The 24,881-nt window shown below is 43.4% G+C and overlaps 2 protein-coding genes across 5 annotated transcripts in view; one reads left to right on the top strand and one right to left on the bottom strand.

The window, feature by feature from the left end:
- Positions 1 to 24,881, top strand: part of CDH23 (cadherin related 23) — a 565,943-nt gene that overhangs the window by 478,344 nt on the left and 62,718 nt on the right. The gene's annotated exons all lie outside the window — the stretch shown is intronic.
- Positions 475 to 24,881, bottom strand: part of VSIR (V-set immunoregulatory receptor) — a 40,576-nt gene continuing 16,169 nt past the window's right edge. Inside the window, exons 3-7 of one of the 3 annotated variants that reach the window (XM_006269933.4) lie at positions 23,439 to 23,495; positions 18,270 to 18,377; positions 9,412 to 9,439; positions 4,397 to 4,584; positions 475 to 3,280 (exon numbers count right to left, since the gene is read on the bottom strand). In XM_006269933.4, the coding sequence (XP_006269995.2) occupies positions 3,243 to 3,280; positions 4,397 to 4,584; positions 9,412 to 9,439; positions 18,270 to 18,377; positions 23,439 to 23,495 (419 nt within the window). In that variant the 3' untranslated portion in view covers positions 475 to 3,242. Of the gene's footprint in view, positions 3,281 to 4,396; positions 4,585 to 9,411; positions 9,440 to 9,462; positions 11,836 to 18,269; positions 18,378 to 23,438; positions 23,496 to 24,881 lie in introns of those variants that run through there. The other 2 variants (XM_014609336.3, XM_019484353.2) reach the window with 2 other exon arrangements.

Here is a 24,881-nt window from a genome sequence, read left to right as displayed (position 1 = left end):
TGGAAGAAATGGGATAGAGAATGAGGTGGCCTGGCCAAGTGAAGACAGTTTCAGTGAGTCTGCAGTGCTGGTGAGTGCATGGCTTATCTTATATCCATATTAGTTTTTTCCACCAGGTTTAAAGCATGCTATAGACCTGTGAAAGAAGGATAGGCTTGAAGCGTTCCAACCAAAGCCTTGTTATTTCTGAGAACAGCTTAACTTGGTGATGAAAAAAAACTATTCCTGAGAAATGTCTGTGCTTTTGCCACCCAGGCCACAGTGCTCATGGAAATTCAGTTCTTATCCTCTGCCAGTCTCCAACTTCATTTTTCCCCCTGCTTGCCCAAATTACTTGGTAATTATCCCAGTACTATCAGTGACCTTGCTGTCATTTTCATAGTCACTGAAGTTTGATGTCCCTGGCCTTCTTCCCCTGCAGTGAGCCAGACTGCAAGCTATTGTCTGTGAATCCCTTTCCACTACACAAGAGCATTTTGTTTCCAGTAAAATTTTATTGTAATATCAAACATCTTTATAAACAAACAGATGTATATAAATGTGGAGAAATATCAAAGCAATAAAAGTGTACAAATAGCCCAAAGCAGTTGATTATCTCTGCTGTAAAGAAATGGAAATGTTTCCTTCATTCTACTCTTTTCAGCCCCTCCCAGTCCAGGAACATGCAACCCATGTTGTCAGCCATCTTCACAGATCCACAGTGTGATCTTTTGAGGCAAGGCAAGAAGGGAAAGCAGGGAGTTGCTTGGATTCTTTTTTAAGATGATGAAAATTAAGAAGTGGTATCAGGAGCTCCTTTTCCAGATCAGATAGTGCTCCTAGTTCTTCCATTGGGTATTGTTCTCATCAGGCTGAAGTCATCTTTGTTAAGGGCTGCATATGGTCTACATCTCCAGTCTCTTCCTTCAGAAAGAATACATGGCATGTCTGGAAAATGCCAGTTGGCCCTTCATCCCTTCCCTGAGCCCTTTATGAAAGAGAATGTGCAGGCATATTACAGGAACCAAATAGAAAAATAGCTGTGGCTGTGACCTTATGGGGCAATGTCTGCACCCAGGTCATTTTCTGCTTTGGAAGCTGTGATCTGGGGATTCACTATGAAATCCTTTGAAATGGAGCTTGAAGATGAGTCATTGGGTAGGAGGTACAGTTGCACAACTTCTGCCACAAGCAAATTATTTTGTAACTTTGAGGCTTGCTGTTCCAGTTGTGGCTGATTTGCACAAGATTTCAGTCCTCATATTGCTGCTCATTTTCTTCCTCTTTTTAATTTGTAGACACGCAAATGCCTCTGGAGTTAGCTGTGGAGTTGCTACATCTAGGACGACCAGGGACAGTCATGTGCCTCACCCACCTACTAACACAATACTGTGTCAGCAGCAAATCTGTAATACCTTCCCAGACTAAAAGAATTGCATATCCATCTGCTACTAGTTTTCAAGTGTAGCAGCCATATCTGGCCATACTACAGACATTGGTTTTTCTGAATTTACCGATGACATTGTTCAGTTCTGAAACAGTTAATTCAAAAGTTGGCAGAGGAACTGACTCACTAAGTAAATGGCTCCCCATATTCCACAGATAGACAAATGTAAGCAGACATATGTAAATACATGCCATGTTGAAGTCACTGTGTCATAGGATCCACTGCAAGATCCATGATGGTCAGGTAAAGCATATTGCTAATTGGTAGAAAATTTTAGCTTTCACACAGGGTTTCAAATTCCCTCAGTTGGCTCCTTTTCAGTGTGCACATCTTATACTAGCTCTCTTAAGTAGTAAGCCATTTTGACCCTGGCAGGGAATATCACCCTCTTGATTGTAGACAGTTCTGGAATTTGGCAGCTACCCAGATGAGTGCAGGCAATCACCAATCTGATTCAAGAGTATCTTTTTTTATATAATCTAATATTGCCATTGCATAATACTAATAACCCTCATGATTTCAGTTTTTTTACCCTTTTGTTTTGACTTTTTTCCCCTGAGAAAAAGCAAACGTTTAGGGAACAACTTTTGTACCAAGGGTTTTTTATTTTCATCTGTTTGGTGAGTCAAGGAGAGAGACCTTGGTTGTCTCAGGATGTTATGGGAGTATGTAAGTTAAGTACAGCTGGCAAAACAGCTAGATTCCTAAGGGCCAGGAACCAATCCATGCACCCTAGCAACCAGTGAATCACAGCAAAGACATTTAACAATCATTGCAACAAGTAGCTTTTTAGGACTACATTTTTCCAGTTTAGTTTGAAGACTGGAAATCTATCCCAGAGTATGATTTTTCTCTGCTCAGACTGTTTGTGTTTTAGAAGTTAGCTATTTTATTGTTAGTGTCTGATAGTAAGTCACAGTTGTGAAATGCTTGCCAGTCAACATTAATAACTTCCAAATAACTCCAGAAATACTGTTGTGTCTTGACTTCATTTTGCAATCTTGAAGGCATCCACATTGCCTCTGTTCAAATTCATCCTAGTTCTCTTCATTTAGGCCCATTTTTCAATTTTGACTACCTCCCCTCCATGCCTCAGCTATCATAGGTAGCTTTTTTTTTTAAATTAGGGATCTTTGCATTATGTATCTTTTGTGATGGGCCACAAGTTAAAAGCATATCATACAGCTGCTATGCAACTGCAACAAGAGGTACAGTAAAAAATAATATATAGTATATGTATATTTATGTACACACATATACACATTGCTTCTGGAAAACAGCAGAAAACTAAACCCACTGAAGAGCACCTTGTTTTCCCCAGTACATGGCTGTAGTCTGTGGCACGTGTGTGTATGACAAGGGAGGAGGATGTTCTCAAACTACTGTTCAGTTCTTAAGGCCTCTTTTGTTCCGCATCCTCTCCAGCTTAACAAGTCACCTCCTTATCTCTGCTCAAGGCACCAATGTTGTAAGCGTGCTGGAAGGAACCATGCCCCAGGGGCCTGCATGCCAGCAGAGAAACATTTGACACACTGTTCATTAAATTGCAAGCATCCTCATAGAGGAAAGGAAACATGGTAAGGCTGAGCTGGTGCCTCTTCTTTTCCCCTTGTGTTTTTATCTTGAGAACTTTGCAAAGAAAGGCAAGAACAGTGGCAAATGTGCTGGTGGAAGCACCAAACGCCAGAGAAAGCATCTGTTGTCATTTTTGCCTTCAAAAACGGTCTTGTTTAGAAAGCTTTTGCTTCAGCCATAGTGAAAGCCTCTTCTACATCTCTGTGTGCAGCTCAGCGAAAGGTGTTCTTCCTCGGGAATTTTATACTTTCATGGGATCTGGAGAATCAGGAACAGGCTCTGAAAAGGACAAACAATGATATTTATGTCTGTGGTGCTGCGGTTTGCCATGCCTGAGGGAACATACTCCCTTCCCCATAAACAGGCCTCTCAGAGAGCCAAGATGCTTTAGCTGTCTTTTATCATGCACAAAGATGCCAAGGAAAGAGGACTCAGGGATTCACCCAAAGCACATGGAATTCAATTTTAGAATCCTGTTGATTTCAGCAGGCTTTGAATCCGATTCTAATGTTCCATAACTCAAAGTTTGACTTAGTAGGGGTAACATTTCTTAGGAGAAATGCAAGGATTTGTCCTTTTCTTTAAAGGGTCTTGAATTAAGAGTTATCGCCCCCTAACAATAACAACATTAGGGAGGGAGAGATAATGGGGTGGGAAATTGCATACCAGCTCTAGGTGATTAGTATGGAAATGCTCCGTGGGAGCGGATAATGGGCTGACCAGTGTGTTTATTGATTTCACACTACTAACCCCTCCCCTTCTACTCTTGGAACTGGAGAACTCTGCAGGGACTAGCCCACTGCTTAAAAAAAAAATCCACCTCCATGCTAGAAGGGAAAACATCATCAGTCATCCCGTGCTTCACAACAGACAGAGAAAGCCAGGTTTGCAGCTGTGTGTCTTTTGCTAATACCATTGTACTCCCCATCCACCTCCAGCCCTATGATTCATCACTTTGTTTTGTGACAGTGTTTTGTGATTCCATTTCAAGGAAACCAAATGACCATATGTAAAGATTGGTGAATCAAAATTCTGCTTCCTCTGACTTCACCAGAAATCGCAAGTTGCTTTATGACTTTCAGTGGAATTGTTCTGTATCTGCAGTTGAATAACTGAGACTTATTTGGCCCCTTTGGTATAAAATGTGACACTGGTGAAGTATATTTTTTCCCTGCTCCCCACAGTTGTGACATTGGTTGTTTCATATAAAGAAAAAAGTAAAATTCAAACTAAGTATTCCCAAGAGTCTTCCCTTTCCTTTTAGTCCTCTCTCCATGCTGCCTCTTTTCTTCTATCATATAGCCTCCCTTCCCATTTTTAGGTCCCTGGTACATCTGTCACAACAATTTTAGGCTGTGGCATTCAATGGAAGCATATAGCAAGATGGTCACTTACCCAGTGTTGGAAAAAAGCAATCCCCTGTTCCTGGAGGAGATATTGGAGTGTTTGGTTCTGAGAGCAGGTGCCGACCTGATTCTGACTGCTGGCGGTTGGCCATGTAGGTCATCTGTGGCCTTGGCTTGGACTCTGGATTTGTGGATGGAACTGGCTCAAAGACAGGGTTTTCAATGCCTTGAGCATTACTGCAGGAAATAGTAGAATGTTAGATGTCTTTTTCCCTTTTGATCTTTCCTCTATTGAAAGCTCCAGAACTGCAGACTTTCTTGAAACAGTATTGCTCAGTAGAAATTTAGTGTCCTTATTTGGAAAGTTCCTATCTATTTACACCAGAGTTTATTGTTCCCAGGTTCTACATTTGTACATGCATCTGGGACCGCAGCATGTTGTGCCAAGTTGGAGCAGCCATGGCTGGTGGAGGGCCTGGCAAGCCAGCCTCCTTGTCTGGGGCTGCTCTGACCCAGTTGAATGTGCTGCGGAGGGGCAGCCTGGGGCACAAGGGTGCTTCAGTGTGGGGCTAGCCAGCAGACAGCTCCCTCAGTGAAGCATCCTCATGCTCCAGCCAGCCCCGTCAGTGTCTACATGTGCATTGTGGTGGAGTAAATAACTCTGCCATAGGATAGTACTTGTGCCTGGTAGTACTATCCTACGGTGGAGTTAATTAGTTTACTCTGCCCTAATAGCACTGCACATGTAGACAGTGATGTTTTACTGCAGAGCTAATTAGTCAGCTCTAGAGTACACATCTCATGTAGACGCACCCAATGTGCAGCCTGGTCACAGCAAAGAGCTTTAAGTGATAGCCATAGAATAGAAACTGTATAAGGGCTTTCCTGCCTTTCCAGTATCATAAAGTGCCAACACTAGCAATTTGCATACCACCAGATTCCAGTGATACAGATAAGCAGTCCTCTCAGGTGATGGTATTTATTATACATGAGGACATTTTATAATACCAGAAAAGAGAGGCAGGGACTCCTTAAAAGTGTACTCTGATAAACCATTCAAACAGAGAGAGAGATTTGTAGACAGAATAGTCATAGTAACTTGCTGCTGCACTTGTCAAAATGGAACATCACAACTGGCCTCCTTCAACATGCTTTCCTTTACAGCACATCTGTGATTGCTAAAACATTCCTCACCCCTCATTGGTTTTTAGGGTTCTTCAGCAGGAGGTGCCATCACTTCGAAAGAAAGGAGGCAGAAAGATCACTTAATCATCTTATGCTGTGATTAGCAGACTGGAATTGGTAGCTCTTGATATTAAAGATGGATTACAGGCAATCTAAACATCTAGTTTGGTTTAAATGTTTCCTTCTAACATTTCCTGTACTTTGAAAGGTGTTTTTCTGAGGCCAAAGGGATCAGCTGTCCTTTGAGGTTCTAACAATGTCAATAAACAAGAGCAAATTTAATTTGCATTTGTGTCTCTGTACTGGTTCTTCCCTGGTAGTTACAATTATTGCTAGGGCAGGCAACAAGATTTTCCTTTCAGTCAGGACTGGTCAGGCTGAAATTGTTCAGATTTAAAAAAATGAAAATAGGAAATCTGTTATGGAGAGACTAGGGAGAAGCTGCTTGTGGGATAGTTCTGAAGGCTGAGTACAGAGATCATCATTATCAGGCCACTGGATTTCAAAGTGAAAACAAACAAACAAGCAAACAGTGTGCAGCAGAAGAAAGCTCAGAGAGGGAAGGTCCTGTATTTATTCCTCAGGTACACGAAGTCAAGATTTCTGTAATTGATTAATAAAGTTTGGCTTCATCTGTACTAACAGATCAGAAGGGAGACACAGCTGATATCTATTGCCACCCTGGCCTCTAAACAGAGCCATCCCTAGGGGTATGCAGGGCATATCAGCCTGTGCAGGGCCCGAGGGCAGGGAGGGAGTAAGTGGCCAGAGCTGGCGGAGTGAGTGGTGGGGTGGCAAGTGGCTGGAGCCAGCAGAGCCAGCAGTGCTCAGCAGCAGTGGCGCATGGCAGCTGTGGCAGGGCCTCTACGGCACTGTCTGTGGGGTCCCCCAAAGTGCAGGGTCCAGGGTGGTCGCCTTGATTTGCATGGCCCTGCCTCTAAATCCTAGTATAAATGTTCACTGCGAACAAATCACGGTCAGGCAAGGTTCTTGGTTTAGATGTGATATCTTTTATTAAACCAACTGAGTAGTTGGAAAAAAGTTCTTAGCAAGCTTTCAGGTGCAGTCACCCTTCTTCAGGTATAGGAAGTCTCTGCTGGTCTGAGACTCCAAGGAATAAGAGAAGCTAAAAGTGTGGTAGGATGTCAGTGAAAATGTAAATAGGTAGACATAAGCAGGACAGAGGTAAAGCAGGGGAGGGGGAAGAGAGCAGGGGGAAGAGAAAAAAAACAGTCAGAGGGCGACAACAGTGATAAAATACAAGGTAGAAAAGAGGCTGTCTGTGAAAAAGGGAATAGTTGGAAATCAGGAAAGCAGGAATGGGAGAAGCTAAAAATGTGACAGGATGTCAGTGAAAATATATAAGGGTAGAAATTAGAAAAAAGGTAAAGCAGGGAAGGAAAGGCAAAGAAAAACAGGACAAAAAAGGCCAAAGGAAAAACACTACAGTGGTAATAATGAGGTAAAAAAGAGGCTATAAAAAAAAAAGGAAATGGTAGGGAATTGGGAAGAAAAAGGGCAGAAAAGAGGGGGAGGGGAGAAAAGGTAGGGGGAAAAAAGAGAGATGTGAGAGGTCAGGTCAGGCAGGTACCTGGTGAATCAGATGTCGGGAAGGTTGTAATTGTCATCAATCCAATGTCTATACTGAGTCCATGATTTTTTAGTATCCAATAGACTGATGAAATGAAGTTCATAGGCTTGTCTACAGAACGTGTTTTGTTAAGTTCCCTTTGAGGATTAGAACTGAGAGATCAGAGAGGGAGTGATTGTCCTGAGAGAAGTGTGCCTCAGGGAAGTGGGTATTTCTGTCTTTGATAGATTTTCGGTGTGGGTTCATTCTGGTGCACAGTTGTTGTTTGGTTTCTCCTACATATTTGCCACCAGGGCATTTGGTTCACTGGATGAGATATATAAAATTTCTGGAGGTGCAGGCGTAATGTCCAGGAATGGTGATGGTTCTGTTGTGGGGTGTAGTTATTGTGGGGGTGGTCATAGGTGGAAGGGGGGGCTAATGGCGCTTAGCCCCCCCAAATGCGGGGCAGTGGTAGGGCCACAAGGAAGCCTGGCAGAGGGCTTCTGGTGGCTACAGCAGAGGTACAGTGCAGGGAGGGGGAGGCACCGCCTAGGCAGCAGCACAGGACTGAGCCACAAGCAGCAATTCTGGGAGGCGCGGCTCCTGCTGCTCGCGCACCCTGGGAAACATGGGGAGCACATGCCTCCAATCTGTGCGGGGCAGAATGGGCTGCCACTGTGAGTTGGGGCCAGGGCTGCACTGGGCTCTACCCAGTGGGAGGTATACTACACTGGGGGTAGGTGGTGGCAGTGCTGGGAGGGAGGGTACGTGTGGGGGGGGCGGCTGCAGCCACCCTAAGATTTGCCATAGCCCACCTGACCCCCCTCCGAGCACCTCCCACTGTGAAGAGCCCGGCACTGCCTCAGCCCCAGTCCGCGGCAGCTGCCCGCCCCACCCCACGCAGATCGGGGACATACCCCCCGCCCATGCCTCCCAGAATGCGTGCAGTGACAGGAGCTGCCACCCCTCATGCCCCCCAGACGAGCGCGGCTCCATCCCATGCCCTGCCCCAGCTGTGCAGGGCCTGGCGGGGAGGGCACAGGGATCCTGAGGACTCTGTCCCCTCCAGCCCAGCAGTGTAGCCAAAGCTGGCCTCGCTCCAGGCCCCCGTTCTGGGCCCCCCCAGGCAGTGCAGGGCCCAGGGCCAGGGCTGGTGTGGGGAGGCAGCCGGGGGCAGTGGGCTTGTTGGTGCTGGTGCCAAGCAATGACCATGGGTGCGCGGGAAGGGGTGGCTGCATGGGTGCAGTAGGCCCCAGTCCCAATCCTGGGCCCAGCTCCACTTTGATCCCTGCCCAGTCCCAGCCCCTGCCCCAGCCCCATTCCCTCTCCCCCCACCCCTCCACCTGAAGACTTTCCTGCCAGGGGAGGCATGCACACACTCAGCCTCCCCCTCCCTTGCCCCCCCTCCCCCCAAACCCCCCTCCCCCCAAAAAAACCCCAATGTCTCTCTCTGCCTGTGGGGGTGGTGTAGATTTGTTGGCAGGTTTTACATTTTTTGTCCTGGCATGGTCTGGATCCACTGGGTGTGACTTGGGTCATAGGGAGTTTGCTTCTGGTGATAAGGTTAGCGAGGTTCGGTGCTTGTTTAAAGGCTAGGATGGGTGGTTCTGGAAACATCTCTTTAAGAATGGAATTTCTTTAAGATCTCTCTAACAAATCATGGTGTTATTCTTTCTCTCTGCAACCTAGTGTTGTACATGTGCTGTGGCTCCCCTCACTCTCCTCAGTATCTCCCCCATCTTGTCTCTTTTCTCTCCCCTCGCTGTGGACTCGAGAAGAAGGCCCAATGCTTGATATGCTACTGCAGCCTGGAGGCTGCACAAGACGTCTGTTATATGTGCACATTCATTGTGACAGATATTGTGATAGACATTGATAGATAGACCTGGACCTGCTAAAATTCATTCTGCTTTTATCAAGCAGAGCGTATTTTGCTGTGACATGAATTGGAACAGCAAGCATAGGACTGACTTGCTATTTTGAGGACTTGCTTGCACAAGGAGAATCTGACTCAGCATGATAGCTAGCATTCAGAAGGAGGTAAATAGTTTCCATTTGGGGTTTGAGGGAGTGAAAGTTTGTGGTAGAGGTAGGCAGGTACCTAAATGCAGGTTCTCCGTCTCCTAACATGGTGCTGGGTATGTAGATAATAGCCCAAAGTAACAGCAGTCTGACAGATTATGATCTAGTATGCAGGTCAGGCTTAGAGGAAGGGGAGGAAAAAGAGGTCACTTCCAAGGCTGCAATAAAGGGAGGGAGGGAGTATCAGCATGCTTGTAGAATGCAGGACTTTAAGAATTGCTTACCTCTCCATTCTCACAAGTTCATGAGCACCTGCAAATCGACAAAAAACAATCCATTGTAATTATAGTAATCAGAAACAGGTGTTACTACTTAAAGTCAGGTTTCATAGCAAAAAAATATCTCTGTGGCAGGTTCGGAAAGCTCTACCTTATTTCCCCCTACAGGTAATCTCTCTCCTGTCTAAGTGATACAACAGGACAGTTCTCTCATTTAAAGTTTCACATGTGGGAATTCAGTGTTACCCAGGACAGGCTGGGATATAAGCACATTCCATCAGCAGTGAAAGAGTTAGACATGGAGACATATCCCAGCCTTAACCCTGGCAACCAAAATGCACTGCTGAAGCAATAGACTTTAAAATTATATGCTGTAAAACATGGGATGTGAAAAGTTAAATTCTCAGGTCCCTTTCCCTTTCTCTTAGCAGACTAGCTTGTTTTTATTTTCCTAAGTAACTCGTTCCTTTTTCTGTTCTCATAAATCTCTGATTTGGTGGTTTGGACTAAGCAAATGGAAACTGCCAGGTCATCTGGAAAAAAGATATCAGATCGAGGGACCTGGAGCTTGCCAGAAGCTGTCTGCTTTTTCTTTTTCCAACTTTTTCTTTGTTCAAGTGATTGAATAGAAGCTGAAAGCAGGCATTGCGCGGGCATGTTTTCCCCACATAACACTGCACCACAATCCCTACCTGCTAGTAGCTTTCAGCTTTACCAACATTTAGCAAGTCTGACTTGCAAAACTCTTTTGGACAGCAACCCTGCATCACATGAGAAGGAACTGCTAATCCTGTCAATTTGCAACAGCACCAGCTATTCGCTGTGGAGCAGTTTGAGACCTCCAGACTCTCACTGAACTTACGTTTCCAAAGGGGGGAAAGAGAGAGGGGTACAAAATGAGCAAGTGCTCTCTCTGCCTACCATCTTGCAGTTGCCCAATTCAGAAGGGACAAACTTTCTAATATCAGGTCAGACAGGCAACAGGTGAGTTTTAGTGGTTCCCCTTTGAGTGCAGTTCCTTTCCAACACAGTGTAAGTGGTTGTCTTAATGGAAAACAGATATAAAAGTAGAATAATCCCTTTGCACTATTGTGCATATAGATTTCTCATGTTCAGGATGCTCTTTGATATTTGTTTGGCTTTGATTTCTGTTTTTGATCCTTGTTTTCCTATAGTCAGACTCCTGAGGACGGGTGTAGGCAGTTCAAGGGAAATAAATACAAAACAGAATTTCCACAGGAAAGTTGATCAAAACTGCAGAAAGCAGTGAAGTAAACTGAAGCGGCAGCATTGGGCCTCAGCACCAATCAGATTTATCTGTTCAAGGTAGCTGCACTTTACAGTATCAGCTCTTCCACTCCAAAAATTTGATGGGAGTTTCTCTCTATCTGAGCATGCCATTGACCATTGTTTTCCCTGGCTGTGGTGCACAAGGTTTGCCCACTATTGGTAATGTCAGCACTGGTCTTAATTCTATGAACTTTGATATTAGTTACCTCATCCCCACCACCAGTAGTAATAAAATTACTGCTAATGCCACCACTGTTCATATTATTTATGGGCTGTGCAAATAACTGGGGTTTTTTTTGCTGAGACTGAACAATTAATTTTGTTCTGGGTCAAATTTTTAAAAAAAATGGGCAAACTGAAATAGTTCAGATCAAATGTAATATTTTGTCTGACCCAAAATGAGCCATATTGTTTCACTTCAGGACGTCTTTACCAAAAGTAAAGGGCTGGATTCAAATGGGGAGTTAAGCATCATTCATCAAACCAGTAATAGCAAGATGATTGTTGTGCCATTCCCTTATTCCTTATGATTATGCTACTCTACTGTGAAACCTCAGTTGAAGTTCCAGGTTTCTCACATCCCAGATGAGTGTCTAAATCATTTGATTATAGGATTTAAGGATACAGAAGGGTACCATCTCCTTCCGTCGTACCATTCTGGGGAGTGGTGCCCAACAACTGCCCTTTCTGAATCCAGATAAAATAAGCTTGACATGTGTTTTGACATTCTGTATCTTTATTCAGACAAAATACCATTCGCCAAGTCTGACCTGAGTTTACAAATTGTTTGGGATCAACTGAAACTGCATGTTTCAGAAATTAAATTATTCACCACAACAGAAAGTGAGAGAATTAAAACAGCCCAGGCTAAATTATTTAGTCTTCCCACCATTTTAACTTTAATAAAGAGTAAAGGCTTGGCCCATTTTCTCTACCAGTGTTCATAGGAGGATTCCCACTGCCCTTGCTGGTCAAGCCCCTCTAGGATCTCTGAGTTTTCTGGCTACGATGCACAAGACAATTAGTACGGGTTCTGCAGGGGGCTCCTTCAGGGACTTGCTCTTAAGGTTGCCTTCTGAAGCAGCTTTCAGTTCCATCCCTCACACATGTACTGCTGCTTTTGGCGGTTGATTTCAGCCACTGTAATGAAGTCACAAGAGATCTCTTTTCTGTAAAGGCGTCAAGAGTAGAGGAATTTTTCTGTAGTAGACTGGCATGGGCTGTACACATGGTTAATTGTATCCAATAAGTAAAGAGCATGAACAAGTTTTTTGCTGCTCTGCAGTTATTTCATGACTGGAATTGGTTTCTGAGATGAAGACAAAGTTGCGTTTATTGTATGCCCAGTATAATAACTATGCAACTTTGTCACAGAGAGCATTTATATATATAAAATTTCCCCTGCTTTTCTCTTTCCCCTTTATCAATTTTTAGTGGCTCTTTTCTATTCTAGTCGTCCTCTTTTTTCATTCCTCTTCATTTCCCTTTGCTCCCTGTCTTTCACTCCTCCCATCTTCCAGTTTAAATGGGGCTAATTCTTGGGTCACAGTTCTGGTCCCACTGTAGTCCGAGGTCAGTCATACACACATGTAGACTAATTTCCTAACAGTAATCCCTAATAATCGTGTTTTTCACTGTTGCATTGTTGCCAACCCCAAAACTTCCCAGTTCCAGCAGGTTAATTTAAGTGCAGCTGTTGCTTGAATTTTCATCTGCTATGGCAGCAGCATAATCCTGCAAAAGGACCCCCATTGTACATGAGTGACCTAAGAGCTCTGGGGTCTCCCCCTTGGTCCACCCTAGAGGTGTGGGCTTGTTGCTGTCACGGTGACTTCTGCTGGCATTAGGATTAGTAGCAGTTTGGAAAAGAGAGTTTGAGCCACATGCTCTTGAGGAAGGTGTGAGACTGACCCTCAGCACAGCCTAACGAGAAGATTGCCTGCTAAATGGAAGTCTGGAATAAAAGAAGTGGAAGGAGACATGCTGACGTGCAGTTCCAAGAATGAAGAAGTAGGTTGTACTTGTCGTAGTCCAAATAAGTATCCTGACCTTCTGCACTAGGATGAGGGGACTCTGCATTTACATTGTGGGCTTAGAGATGTCTCCAACACTGTTGGACACACAGTATAAACCAGCATGTGAAAATACTTGAACCATTGCCTTGCATTACAGATTTCTCCCCTCTGAGGGAGGCACTAAATGTGTAGTGATGGAGTCACAGTTTGTTATTCATTGATATTTTTGGACTTAAACTCTCCAGTGTCCAGCTGCCGCTGCTTGAACTGTACAGGAAATGACTAGCCCTCTTTTTTTTTGTTGTTTACTATATTGTTTACTCTGAAAAATGGTAAACCTGGATAGAAACTGCAACTGTAACAGAAGGGGGAAGGAGGAGCTTCCGTTTCTGAAGTTAGTACAGCATGAAGCAAGGTGCAGCTGTTGTAGATAAGGCTTGCAATACACAGTGCAATCATGAATGCATTGCAGGCAATATTTTAATGAAAGGACTGTCAAACACTTCCGCGTTTAGCCTGTGATAAGGGTCACATCCCTAGGCTACAAAAGAAGCCTGGTGCAGGACTAGTAAATCTTTCATTTGTTTTCCCAGATAAACAAGAAAGCACTTTCTCATAACCATGACCAAGATGACTGATAACCCCTGTCTGCATGCAGACTTTTGTATTGGATGCCTATGCTATAACTATGCTCTTTTCTTGAGCAATGTCTTGCTAGAAAAGGTGAAGCCTAACAAGGGCCTAAAGCAGTGGCATTACTAGGGTGGAGCAACTGGGGCAGGCTCCCGGGGCCCTGACTTGGAGGTGGGGGAGGATGGGAAACAAGCCAGTTTCCTCTGCAGCTGGGCCGTCATGTCAGCAGTAGCAGTGGCAACTGGAAGTCGCCACTGCCCACGTGTGGCTGTGTCAGGATACCTGGTTGCACTGTTACTCTGGCCAGTGTGTTTTTATGGCGTATTATCTCTGACATGTTATTTAATACTTGATACTTGGTATTATCTGGTGCATTCCAAATTCAAAATATTTGCCTCCTGAGGGACTTTACAGTCTGAGGAATCAGTCACTTGTGCCAGGGATGATTTAGAGTCTGATGATGTCCTTCAGGGACTGTGAAATAATCCAAGCCCTCCCTTAAGGAACAAATTTTAACAGAGATATCCACTGGGCTGCCTCTAGAATGTCACACTTTGCTCACATGTAAGCATAGGCAGTGGAAGCGGGGAGCTAATGGGGCTTAGCCTCCCCTTAAATGCAAGGCAGTGGTAGGGCTGCAAGGCAACCCAGCCACAAGCTTCCGGTGGCTGCAGCAGGGGTGGGGAGGGCATGGGAATGGGGCTGGGGACAGACGCTGCACAGCCAGGGTGGGTGGGGCATGGGACGGAGGCACGAGTGGCTCATCTGGGGGTGGGGGGCATGGCTCCTGCTGCTACGGTGCTACGTGCACCCTGGGAGGGCATGGGGTGCATGTGCCCCTGGATGTGTGGGGGGGAGGGCGGGCTGCCACTGCAGGCTGGGACCAGGGCTGTGCCAGGCTCTTCCCAGCAGGGGAGGGGGCTGGGCCAGGCTGCTGTTAGAGTGGGCAGCCGCAGTGCTAGAAGGGAGCGTACAGGGGGTGGGCTGCAGCCACCCCAAAATTTGCTGTAGCCCTCCCAAGCTCCCCTCCCAGTGCCCCCGCCCCCAAGCACAGCACAACCCAACCCCCCTGCCAGAAAGACCCCAGCGCAGCCCCTAGCTCCAGCCCACAGTGGCAGCCCGCCACCCCGCATGCAGAACCGGGGGTACACGCTCTCCATGCCCTCCTGGGGTACATGCAGCAGTGAGAGCTGTCACCCCGTTCCTTCACTGGGTGCCCCCCTGACAAGCTACTCATGGCTCCATCCCTTGCCCCATTTGGAGGAGCTAAGCGTACATGCATGCATGCACGTGCTCAGCCCCCCCAAATATTTTTTCTCCCTCTGCCTATGCATGTAAGCACCTGCTTACACACAAGCTTATACAGATATGCTGTGTATTTTGCATCCAAGTATGTGCATAATGCCTCTTCCAGGGCAAAACTTACAAAAGTAGCTTGTGAAGAATGCAGACAATAATAGGCACATGTAACGCATGCTCTCAGATAATTGTACATAGCAGGACCCAATGTCCCAATGTATTATTGTGGCCCAAAGTCAGTGGCCCCATTGCTACACCTTGAATCATGCAGTTGTTCTGCTTTCAGGCTGCCTGCCATATTCTGGCTGGCACTGCCAGCTGAGCTTGCCGCACATGCACACGTGCCTTTGTCTGGCTCATCCTCTTGGCCAGTCTGTAAAGCCAACTCATACCCTGAATCATTTTTAAGTATTCCTTTTCCCACAGAGGCAGCAAGTGATAGACACTAAATGAGGCCAAACACTGAGTGGCAGGTACCAGATGGGAGTTTCAGCACCAGTATTTGAAACCCAGGTGTGTGCAGAAAGCATTACGAGTCCCAAAATGTTTTACTGCAATGTGTGTAGGGGGTTGGGTTTTTTTTAACGACGAGTGTCTCTTGAGAGCCCCTTTCTCAAATGATCCTAAATTTGGATTGGTAGCCCTACCTGGGAACCCTGATAAGGCACAGCATATTTCCAACCAGCTGAATACGCATGCCAATTTCAGAACACTTTGTAAATGCTGTTCAATAATAAGCTAGTCTCGCCCTTCGTTACCTGGTACTAAGCCCTACTTTGACTCTAAGGCTAGGTATTTTGGGAGCTAAACTGTGATGTGTCAATTCAGGACAGACTTAAAATAGCATTCACATAATGAGAACAGGCTAGAGAGAAAGGGCAAGGTGTTACCACTGAAACACAGTTGTGCATAGGGACATAGTCATACCCTGTTATAGCACATTAATGGAGGCATGTGTCCTCCCCAGATTCAAAGAGGAACTATGTAGCCTGATACTACCACGGCCACAAGGTGTTGGGAGTGGGAAGGTTCTCTGTGCCCTACAGTGCTAGTGAGCCATCCAAGGGCCTGAGGACAATGTGGCCCAGGGATTACTTACAGAGTATTTAGTGCCTGATTGGGAATCATGAAAAAACTCTACTGTGTTCACTGTGTGTGTAGACAACGTGCAGGCAGGAAAAGAGGCTAAACTTGTCTAATAACCTGTCTGTTATGAATGGTGTGCCAATGTTGAATGTACAGTTTGTATGAGCAGACAGGCTTTCTTCGTTTTAACATATGGTTCCACTGGTGTGGATGTGCTTTTTACACAGTCTAATGTTTTGAGGGATTTTATGCTGTTTGCACAAAAAAGACTCCTTCACAATCCAGTTATACTGTGTTTGCTGCGTACCCTTCCTCGTGGAGGGCTGCTTAAAGGTGATTTGCAAAACAAAACTTAATACCTAATTAAGCCCTTATTCCTGTCCTGAATGTTCTTGCTAAACTGGTTGTAAAGGAGCATTTAAGTAAGTAAGTTTAAGGGAAAGTTTTCAAATGAATTCCTCCCTGCTCCACATCAAATTCTACTACTATGGTAGTTCCTGGTTCACTGAAGGTATCCCAAAATATATTGTTCTGTGATCTCAAAATTACCACGGCTAGCCTGACTGCAGTGAGATGGCTGGCATTTGTTAATGATTCATTTGAGGGACTTCTGTTTTGTCAATCTGTAAAAACCAAGAGGACTTCACAGCTGTAGGGTAAATGTTGTTAAAGCAGTTAAAACTTCTTTACTACGTGCTCCATACAGGGTGATCAGCTGGGATCTCTACCAGCTGCATGCACCATTAACTCAGCGTTCAGTTTTGCAGTATGCTGTATGGTGGAGGGCAGCTGCTGTACCTACTGTGTAGGTTATATGCCACACGATGGCACAGAAGTTCTAACCCAAACATACCCTTTTTCAGCTGGAGATCAATTTTGAAACTTGTTGCTCTGTTTCTCTAATTGCATTTCACCAGATTCTGCAACACAAACCACTTCTCAAATGTATTTTAGTCAGCAAAGAGTCACCACTGGTTCAATCGGATAAACCGCACGGTCTCTCTTTCCCCCCTCCCTACTCTCTGCCCCCATATACCTGCAGGCTGATGAAATGCCATTACCACAAAAGGCAAATTTATGTTTAGTTATTTCAATTACTGATAGCTTCACAAGCGTCTGAATCCCAGCTCCACCTGGCAGCTGTATGCTTTCCTAGTACCAGGATAATGGGATTCTGTGGCCATAGAAATGTGGAACACGGGGAAACTTTTTTTAAAGAATAAAGTAATAGTGGCACCTGATTTTTTCAATCACTTGAGACAAAGAACAGCTGCTATTTCTGTTATATGATGCAATTCAAGATATGGAAAAGAGAATTACTGGTAACTGAGTTTCAGCAGATATGAGGTAACAGTGTAAGAGATCTTGATATGAACAAAATTAGCGTTGCCTAACCAAAATGCCACAGCCACACCCAGCCCCATTTTTAAAAGTCTGTGGCTTATTCCACAGCTTTGTTAAAGTTCCCTGCTTTTTTTCTGTACTTTGTTCCCTATTACAGCTACCTTCTCATATCTGACAACTTGCTAAGACCCAGATATGGGATGCTAGTTTTTAAGATGCTTAACATAGACACACAGTGAGGACTGCAACACAAAATTATAAGAACAGTAAGACAATGGAACAAGCTTCTTAGGGAATCTCTTTCATTAGTGATTTTAAAGATGAGACTGGGCTAGGTACCTGTTTGGGATAGTTTAGGAATGACAAACCCTGCATCTATACATGAGGTTGGAGTAAAGGATGGTCTTGTGATTCTATGAGGAAGTTTAAATTGATGCGAGATTAATTTCTGTAACATACAGTATGCACAGGTTTCCAAGACCTCAGGTGCAAGATATAGCATTATTTTTGCACAAATGCAACCACTGGGAGATGAGAGAAGGATGTGTGTTATTTCCCACCCCCACTAACCTCTGCTTTTATTGGTATCTACCTTTGTTTTCTTGTGATTCCATGTTAAAATAAATTATAAAACCACAGTAAGCAGCAATAGGAACATACAAACTGAGGTAGAACCAACATAAATTTGGAGCTCAGATGAGTGACCTCTCTTGCAAATAATAGGGTTTCTGGAATCACCTTCCTGCTATCCAAGGCTTTTGTGATGCCACAGTTACGTGTTCATGATGTCAGAACATCACTTGGTAGTGAATTTTTTGCTTGCTGTGTCCCTGAGTACATCCCATAGATGTTACTAAAGCAGTTTCAGAGGATCTGAAACTTTAGCCCCATAGGTGGCAACCAGATGTGTTCTAATTACTGTGGATGGGGGAATAGCCATGTAGCACCCTTTAATGATAGCAGAGATCGTTCATTGCTGTTCAGCCCACAACTGGTTGTGTGGCAGGACAGACACTTCTATGTTGTTGTGGATGTTATAACATTTAGAATGTAGTTTGGGTCATTAAAGGCATTGCAGCAATAGTATCCTTCATAAAATCTGCCTGTGTTAACCATTTTAGCCATTACGTTTGTAAGATATGGAAAGCAAAGTGGGCAGGACATGGATTGATAGAATAGGGCTCTTTTGATACATACGTCTGTTGCTGATGGATTGTCTCTGCTTGTAAATTAGGAATAGGATGAGGAGCAGGCAGAGAATGCCTACAATGCAGGCTCCAGTTGCCAGTGCAGCTGCCGTGATATCTGAAGCAGAACAAGAAGTAAGAATGAAATAAGTGACTTGGTGAGAGCTGCCCCAAACTGCAGAAGCTCAAGTCAGCCTTCATTCAAAATAAGTCGTTAAAGAATCCTTGTTCCAATTCTTGGAATCTCTTATCTCTTGAGGCAATAAAGGGGAAAGGGGGTAACGTTCTGCATTCAGGTCTCCCTTCCTATGTGAAAGGCAAAGTTAGAATGAAAAGCAAGTTGTGTGCAAACCTTTGTATAGATGCCTCATTAAGCAAGTGACTGATGACATTCAGCTTTGAAGTTAGGTATAACTTGCCATTTACAAAAACCACGTTTGTGAAATTCTCTAGCACTTACTGGCTATGTCAAGATTCACCAGAAACGTTCTGTAATACCGGTCCTACCAGAAGTCTGATGCAACCATGGTACCATTATTGAAATGCCAGCTGAGCAATGCATCAGCCTTCATGTAACAGAAGGATTAACTTTGGTGTATTTTGTATCTTTTAAGGAAGACCTGAGCTATAGCTGGGATGCCAGGCCAAATTTGGGGGATGCTCAGATATAAGGTTTTTGTTGAGTACCACCTGAACTCCAGATATAAATAGGACATTTTTTAACAGGAGATATGAGGCTTGAGCCAAAGGCCATTGAAGTCAATAGGATTTTGATGTATTGACTTCAAAGAGCATTGGATTAGCCTCCAGTCAGCTAATGAAAATTAATCATAAACAAAGAACTTGGGCCTCACTAACAAAATGCACATCAAGGGTCTGATTTTCAGTGATGACTGTTTTTACCAGGCAGAATTGGGGACCCACAAATAGTTATACAAACAATTCTAAAAACAAGTATTACTAAATAAACAGCTACCTCCTAGTTTGTGGGTACATTATCACATAGGTAATGTCCACATAATAATATTTGGTTATGGAATCAGAAGTGTAGAATATTTATTTGCACATACATAACTGTGCCTGCAAAATCTATGGGCAGATTCAGGCTTGCCTAAAAAACAGTCTCTTCTTGTAAATTTATCTGACGAAACAGTCTTCTATGGTGAAGCAGCTCTGTGAATAGGAGAGCAACATGTTTGTTATTCAGCCTGACTGGGATGGAAATAGTATGTACAACTCATTAAATATTAAGGGGAGAAAAACTTCTCTTAGTCATACAGATTAATGATGTTTTAATTTGAAAAAAAAAGATAAGAGTATCATTGGCAATACTTACAGTCATGTCCTAGAGTAAGTAAAGTAGCTGTATATTGGAAAGAATATTTATCCAGGTCCAGCTGAGAAATTTTCTTGATTATTTGTGGAAAGTTAAAGATTTGCTCTGTTTTTTTATTTTAACATATTAAATTAGATCAAATATACTGTGCTTGCACATCTGCTGCCTGAAATGGTTTAGAAACAGCAAATCCTATATCTGTGTAGAGAATTGAACAGTTGAACTAGATGACCCTTGAGGTCACTTCCAGCCCTATGATTTGATGCAGTAAATGGAATGGGAGCAAACCAGAGCAGATATGTGAGCAACTGAAGTGATAGGCCAAGGTTGTGCCAGTTATTGGCATGGGATGTAGGAGTAGAGTTAATTAAGTGCCTGTTCACCAGCAGCATAGAATTCAGAAGTAAAGATCCCATGCATGTTTTCTAGGAATTGCCAGACACTCACAGGAAGTGATAAGATTTGCGATGATGGTGGTATTCCCAGTGACCTGGGATCATGCACACGGAGTTGTTTTGCATGATGTAGAAGGCATGCGAAGATTTGACTGCATGCAGGCAGTTAATTTTCAACTTGTGGAGGCCATTCCTGCTAAAAACTACTCTTATGGCAAAGAAGAATATAACGGGAAGGAGAAAAGTTAGCATTTGGGTTAAATATATAGGGTTAGTAAAGAGGCTAAAGTGCTCTAGCAGACTTAGAATTGATTTCATACAGTGTGACAGACAGGAACTTTTTGCTGAATTGGGTCTATATTTTAGAGCTTTATGAATAGCAGGGATGTTAGGCTTTATCTTAGAATCACAGAAAAGTAGGACCAGAAGGGACCTGAGGAGGTCATCTAGTCCAAACACCTGCTCAAGGCAGAATCATCCTTGACTAAACCATCTGAGCCAAGTCTCTCTATCCCTCTCTTAAAAACTTCCAAATATGGTGATTCCCCTGTCTCTCTGGGTAGCCTGTCCCAATGCCTAACCACCCTCATAATGATAATTTTTTTCTATAACACCCCAAATAATTTTTTCCTTGCTGCAAGGCAATTACTCTTCACCCTGTCCCTTGCAACCACTGAGAATAATCTATCACTGTCCTCTTTATGGCCACCCGTCAAATATTTGAAGATTGTTATCAAATCCCCATCCATCTTTTCTTCTCCATGAAATTATCTGAGTTCTTAAAGCCTATCCATATATTTTCCAAATCTCTACTCTGGTTTTTTTTCCTTGCTTTTGTCTGGGTTCTTTCTAATTTGTCCAAGTCTTTCTTGAAGTAAGGAGCCCAAACCTGGACATAGTATACTCCAAAGGAAGCCTCACCAGTGTCAAATAGAGTGGAAGAATTGTTTCTTGATTTGCAAGTGACACTCCTGTGAATACAACCCAGGATACTATTGTCTTTTTTTGCAATGAGAACACACAGTCTGCCACCTAGCCAGTCATTCCTTAATCTGTATTTGTGCATGTATCTGATGAAGTAGATTGTTTTCCACAAAAGCTTATGCCTTTCTGAACTAGTTAGTCTCCAAAAAGCCACCTTGCCCAAATTGATGCCTGTCTTTAGACTAACATGGCTAACCATCTCTGTCCTTAAATAATGGAATCACAGAAAATCACAGACTCTTTCCCTTGATTCCTGCCACCTGACAACTGTTTTTATTTTGAAAAATGAAATGGGTCAGAATCAGATTATTAACATGCAGGTAGATGTAGTCTTGGACCTGCCTCTTTGTAATTTCCTTTTACCACTACTGTCTGGCAGGCCACATTCAAGCACAGTCCATCATCCTGCCTGAGCCAAAAGCATGAGGTGTACAAAACAGTTGCATGTTAGCCCTTTGGAACTTGTTGTTGGTATTTGCCTTTTGTTAGACACTGGTACAAAATCTGATGGTGATTGCTTACTTACGTGAAGTGTTTGTCTGAGCACTCATGTGAGAACTGGGTTTCCTCTTTAGATATTAATTTTGCAGCAAGAAATATGACTTGGTCTCAGGCCTATCACAGAATCTTTATGGTGCTGCACATAGAAAAGGTTTCCCTTCGACTCTTCACCTTTCTAAAATCATTCACTGTTAATTTCTCTCTGCTTGTGACATTAGCAGTTAATTCTTACACTCATTTATGTACTCCCCTTGACTGGTTGCTTTTGATTTCTTTATCTAGTGTTTGCACTGAACTAGGATGTTTCCAAAGGCTTCAGAATTCCTTTTTCTGGAGGCTCATTTCCTACTCATACTGTTCCCAAGTCCAGTTACCAGACTGCACAGTCATAGAATCATAGAAAATTAGGGTTGAAAGGGATCTTAGAAGGTCATCTAGTCCAACCCCCTGCTCAGAGCAGGACCATCCCCAAATATATCATCCCAGCCGAGGCTTTGTCTACGCAGATCTTAAAAACTTCCAAGAATGCTCTCTGGGTAACCTGATCCAGTGATTTACTACCCTCCTAGTTAGGCAGTTTTTCCTTATCTTCCCTTGCTGCAACTTGAGACCATTGGTTCTTGTTCTGTCATCTACCACCAGTGAGAACAGTCTAGATCCATCCTCTTTTGAATGCCCCTTCAGGTAATCAAAGGCTGCTAAATCCCCCCTCAGTCTTCTCTTCTGCAGACTAAATAAGCCCAGTTCCCTCAACCTCTTCCCAGAAGTCATGTCCCCCAGCCCCCTCACGATTTTTGCTGCCCTTCACTGGACTCTTTCCAATTTTTCCACATACTTTCTGTAGTGGGGAGCCCAAAACTGAACACAGTACTCCAGATGTGTGCTCACCAGTGCCTAATAGAGGGGAATAATCACTTCCCTTGACGTGCTGATAATGCTCCTGCTGATGCAACCCAGTATGCCGTTAGCCTTCTTCACAGCAAGGACACGCTGTTGGATTATATCCAGCTTATTGTCCACTGTAACCCTCAGGTCCTTTTCTGCAGAGTTGCTGCTTAGCCAGTCGGTCCCCAGCCTGTACTGGTGCATGGGATTTTTCCAACCTAAATGCAGGACTTTGCACTTGTCCTTATTGAATCTCATGAGATTTCTTCTGGTCCAATCCTCCAAGTCCTGCCAAGCAAACCTGGTGACTTAATGCTCAAGTTCCATGTCTTTAGTACTGTAAGCTCCTTAGTCAGGGACCCTCATGTCTTATTTCTCAGTAAAGTTCTAGGCACAGTAGTATTAAAAAGTGTACACAAAACTCTTTGAATATACTCAAGCAGAGAAAGGGACAAAGAAAAAAGTAGTATTAGGGCCAGAGTGTAATAGCAATTGTACTTACACTTTCAAATTTACTGATGAGGCGGGGCCTTAACATGCCATTTAACCACAGAAAGTAACACCCACTGAAATAAATTGAGTTCTCTGTAAACACAAAGGCTGATTAAGGCTTCAAGTACAGGGTGAAATAATACTAACCAGAGTTTAGAGTGGGTGCAGTAAAATACAAACAAGAATGCAGACAGGGGTTGCTGTCTCTGGGCCTACTTCTCCCCTGGTGTAGTTCATAGCACTATAGTTATTTATACCAGAAGAGAATTTGGCCCGAAGTGCTTTGTTTCATAGTTCTAGTTTTCCCAGCACAAGCTGTGAGTGACTCCCAGTGTGTTTGAGTAGAATTGCTTTTAACTGGCATAGTCTGGGCCAGAGGAGATTTTACAGGTGGCACAACATCCCCCTGTCAAGTGCTAAATAGAAATTAGGGAATGAACTTCCCAGACAAGTAACTGGCACTTGTATCATATGGATGGATTTGTTTTCTCAGGTTCTAATGACAAACAAGGTATGTGTAATCAGCACCTCTGCCTAGAAAAATACATAGAGCAGGATGACAGGCAACATTGCAGCAAGCTCTTACTTTCACTAGCTCTGCTGGCAGCAGGATAATACGTGCAGTTCTGAAGCGTTTCTTTGCCTGTAGAATTAAAGAGAAAAATTTGTTCAGTTTTCTGGGATATTGTTTTCATCCAGTAACAAATCAGAGAGAAAATTCCACTTAAAATTCAAACCCAAAATCTCATTTAACTTAGCTTCAATGGTCTTTTCTTTTTTATATCAATAAAATCAGCTCTGTTGATCCCACAAGCAAAGGTTTAATAATGGAAATGTTATGACTGCTATTTCTGACTTGTCATCCATCTCATCTACCTACAGCCAGGGGAGGGATGGATGGTGATCTGAAGAATTTACTGGTACATGTTTGAGACATAACTTGACTATCCTACTCATTAGTCACCAGGGTATCACAGGGTATGTATACCAGATTTAGTCAAAGAACCTTGTCTACCTATTAAAATTTTAGATCTCAAATTATTTTGTAGAGAGGGGCACATCTCAATGGGGAGATTTTCACATATACAAACATGCATATCCCCAAACTTCCTATTCTTGACCAGCCTTTTGCATCTGCATGCTATTCCTATGAAAATAACAACATGAAAAAAGAATATTACCATTTAATGTAACAGATATGTCTTTTAACATAATTAAGTAGGCACCTTGGAGAACAGGCGCCACATATACAGCCAGCTCTGCATGCCTGTGACAACTGTTCCAGAGATGAGAAATACTTTTTTATTTTCTTTTTTTCTTATACCATCCTCTCACTTGTATTGTGCTTGTAAACTCAAATAATCTTAAGCTACCATGAATCATAGTAGCTGAAGCAAAGAGTTATCTGAACCAGGGAGAGGTAGAAAAATTAGTATTATTATTAAAATTATTATTTTTTTAAACAAAGAAAATATAATGAATTTTATAATATTGCAGCTCTGAGGCTGGAGATGCTTTTTGTCAGTAGCATAATTAAGGGGGACAGGGGGCAAATAGCAGGGCACCAACTCTGGATGTTAACCTAAAAAAAGGGGAACAAAAATAGCAGCCCCGACTGTTGCCACCCTGTCATCTCTGGCAGCAGCCCAGGGCAAAAAACTGCCAGCCTACACCTCTGCTGCCTATCACTGGCCTCTGAGTGCCCCTGGCTTTCAGAGAAATTAAAGGTTTTTTTTTCTAGCCTTCAATTTTGCAGGACACTGGACCTTCAAACTGTCATTAGTCCAAGATTAAATATGACTTTTGTAAGCAAAAAACAAGATATTACACTTGTCTTTGGCACAAAAGCAAACTTATTTTCAGAAAGAGATTGAAGAAAATCAGGGAAACTATGTAACCTTGTTTGTATTATGTAAGCACAGAACAAAGAGTTTTTTCAGCTTCATATTCCTTTCAAATATTCACTGTTTTCTTAACTTAGCTCAGACCAACATCTGTGACTGTTCCAGTCTCAGCTCCCACATAACTT

Source organism: Alligator mississippiensis, chromosome 6 (assembly GCF_030867095.1).
Source record: "Alligator mississippiensis isolate rAllMis1 chromosome 6, rAllMis1, whole genome shotgun sequence".
Lineage (NCBI taxonomy): Eukaryota > Metazoa > Chordata > Crocodylia > Alligatoridae > Alligator > Alligator mississippiensis.
This window is presented reverse-complemented; position numbering and strand designations above follow the sequence as displayed.